Raw genomic sequence first — 1,921 nt, forward strand, 5'->3', positions numbered from 1 at the left:
TGCGGTCTCCCTGGGCAGGGGCCGGCTGTGGAAGCTGCGGTCTCTCTATGGGCGGGGGCCGGCTATGGAAGCTGCGGGGTCTCTCTATGGGTGGGGGCCGGCTGTGGAAGCTGCAGTCTCTCTATGGGCGGGGGCTGGCTATAGAAGCTGTGGTCTCTCTATGGGCGGGGTCCGGCTGTGGAAGCTGCGGGGTCTCTCAGTGGGTGGGGGCCGGTTATGGAAGCTGCGGTCTCTCTATGGGTGGGGGCCGGTTATGGAAGCTGCGGTCTCTCTATGGGTGGGGGCCGGTTGTGGAAGCTGCGGTCTCTCTATGGGTGGGGGCCGGTTATGGAAGCTGCGGTCTCTCTATGGGTGGGGGCCGGTTGTGGAAGCTGCGGTCTCTCTATGGGTGGGGTCCGGCTGTGGAAGCTGCGGTCTCTCTATGGGCGGGGTCCGGCTATGGAAGCTGTGATCTCCCTGGGCAGGGGCCTGCTCTGGAAGCAGCAGCTCCCTGGGTGGGGCGATGGGCACTTACCCCTGGCTGCGAGGCAGTGCTGCGGTAACGCAGGTCCCTCTGCTCCCGCTCCTGCTGGTTGAGAGTGCTGAGCAGGCTCTGCAGGCGCTCGATGTACTGGATGGCGCTGCGCAGGATCTCCACCTTGGGCAGCCGCTGGTTGGGGTTCAGTAACGTGCTCCGTTTCAGGGCCTCGAAGGCCTCGTTCACCTTTTTTAACCTCCGCTTCTCCCGCAGGGTGGCGGCACGGCGCCGGTCGATGGAGACCGTTTTCCTCTTGCAGATCTTGCACGCCCAGGGCAGACACTGGCCGGGGCAGTGCTCAGGCAGGGGTGAGCCCTTCTCCTCCAGCCCCGTCCTGCCCTCCGGACACAGCCCCAGGCCCGGCCGCTCCTGGTACACCCCCTGCTCGTAGCCCTGCAAACGGGAGCTCAAATAGTTTTCGCCATCGTAAAATCTCTGGTCTGGAAAGAAGTAAGGGCTGGTCTCGAAGAGCTCCATGGGCAAGCGGCTGGCGGGGAGCAGCCTCCTCAGAGTGTGTGGCTGAGCAGCGGCTGCTCTGTCTCCTAACACCAACTGTTTGGTGGCATTTAAACCCTGGCGCTGGCATTAAATCACAGAGATAAATATAGAAAAACCTAAAGGAAACCTGAGCCTGCCCTAAGCTGCTGCCTCACATCAAAACTTGTCCATCTGATTTCATGTGCTCTCCCTGCGGGGATTAGGCTGCCCGGGGCTGCGCTGCGTCTGGGGGCGGACGGGGGGGCTGGCATGTGTTGGACAGCGGCTCGGCCACCTCGCAAACAACGGCCTTGTTTGAGTCCTTCTCATTTCTTCTCTTTCCAGCGATATTGATGATCAGGCTGCGCCCGGGGCTGGCAGCTCCACACTGCATTCCTGCATCATCTGCTGCCTTCAGTTACTGCTCCAGGCCAGGGCCAGGGCCAGCGCCTCACAGCACGGCCCAGGGCCAGGCCCAGCCTGCACTGAGGAGAAAGGACAGCTCAGCTCCCAGCTCTGACAGGGGCAGGCCCTCGGGGTGTCCCTCACACACCAGGCCCTGCCCACACTGCCCCATGCCACAGGCTTGTGCTGCCCCTCCCCTCACACCCTGCTCTGCCCCGAACCGCGGGACTGCTCTGCCTGGAGCCTCATACACTTTGCCCCTCCCCTCACATCTCGCCCCACTCTGCCTCTCTGGTCATGCCCCATACTGCTCCTCCCCTCACACCCTGCTCTGCCCCGAACCGCAGGCCTGCTCTGCCTGGAGCCTCAAACACCCTGCCTCTCCCCTCACACCCCGCACTCTGCCCCTCCCCTCATTGCCCACCCCACTCTGCCCCTCCAGTCATACCCCACCCTTCCCTTCCCTTCACGCCCAACTCTGCCTGGAGCCTCACACACTCTGCCCCTCCCCTCACATCCTGC

The 1,921-nt window shown here is 63.5% G+C and overlaps 1 protein-coding gene across 1 annotated transcript in view; it reads right to left on the reverse strand.

Moving 5' to 3' along the window:
• Positions 1 to 1,157, reverse strand: part of MYOG (myogenin) — an 8,199-nt gene extending 7,042 nt beyond the window's left edge. The window contains exon 1 of the mRNA XM_026654347.2: positions 515 to 1,157. Coding sequence (XP_026510132.1) covers positions 515 to 994 — 480 coding nt within the window. The 5' untranslated portion in view covers positions 995 to 1,157. The remainder of the gene's footprint in view (positions 1 to 514) is intronic.
• Between the last annotated feature and the right edge of the window lie 764 nt (positions 1,158 to 1,921).

This window comes from Terrapene carolina, unplaced genomic scaffold (assembly GCF_002925995.2).
Source record: "Terrapene carolina triunguis isolate 2854851 unplaced genomic scaffold, T_m_triunguis-2.0 Scaffold191, whole genome shotgun sequence".
Taxonomy (NCBI): Eukaryota; Metazoa; Chordata; order Testudines; family Emydidae; genus Terrapene; species Terrapene triunguis.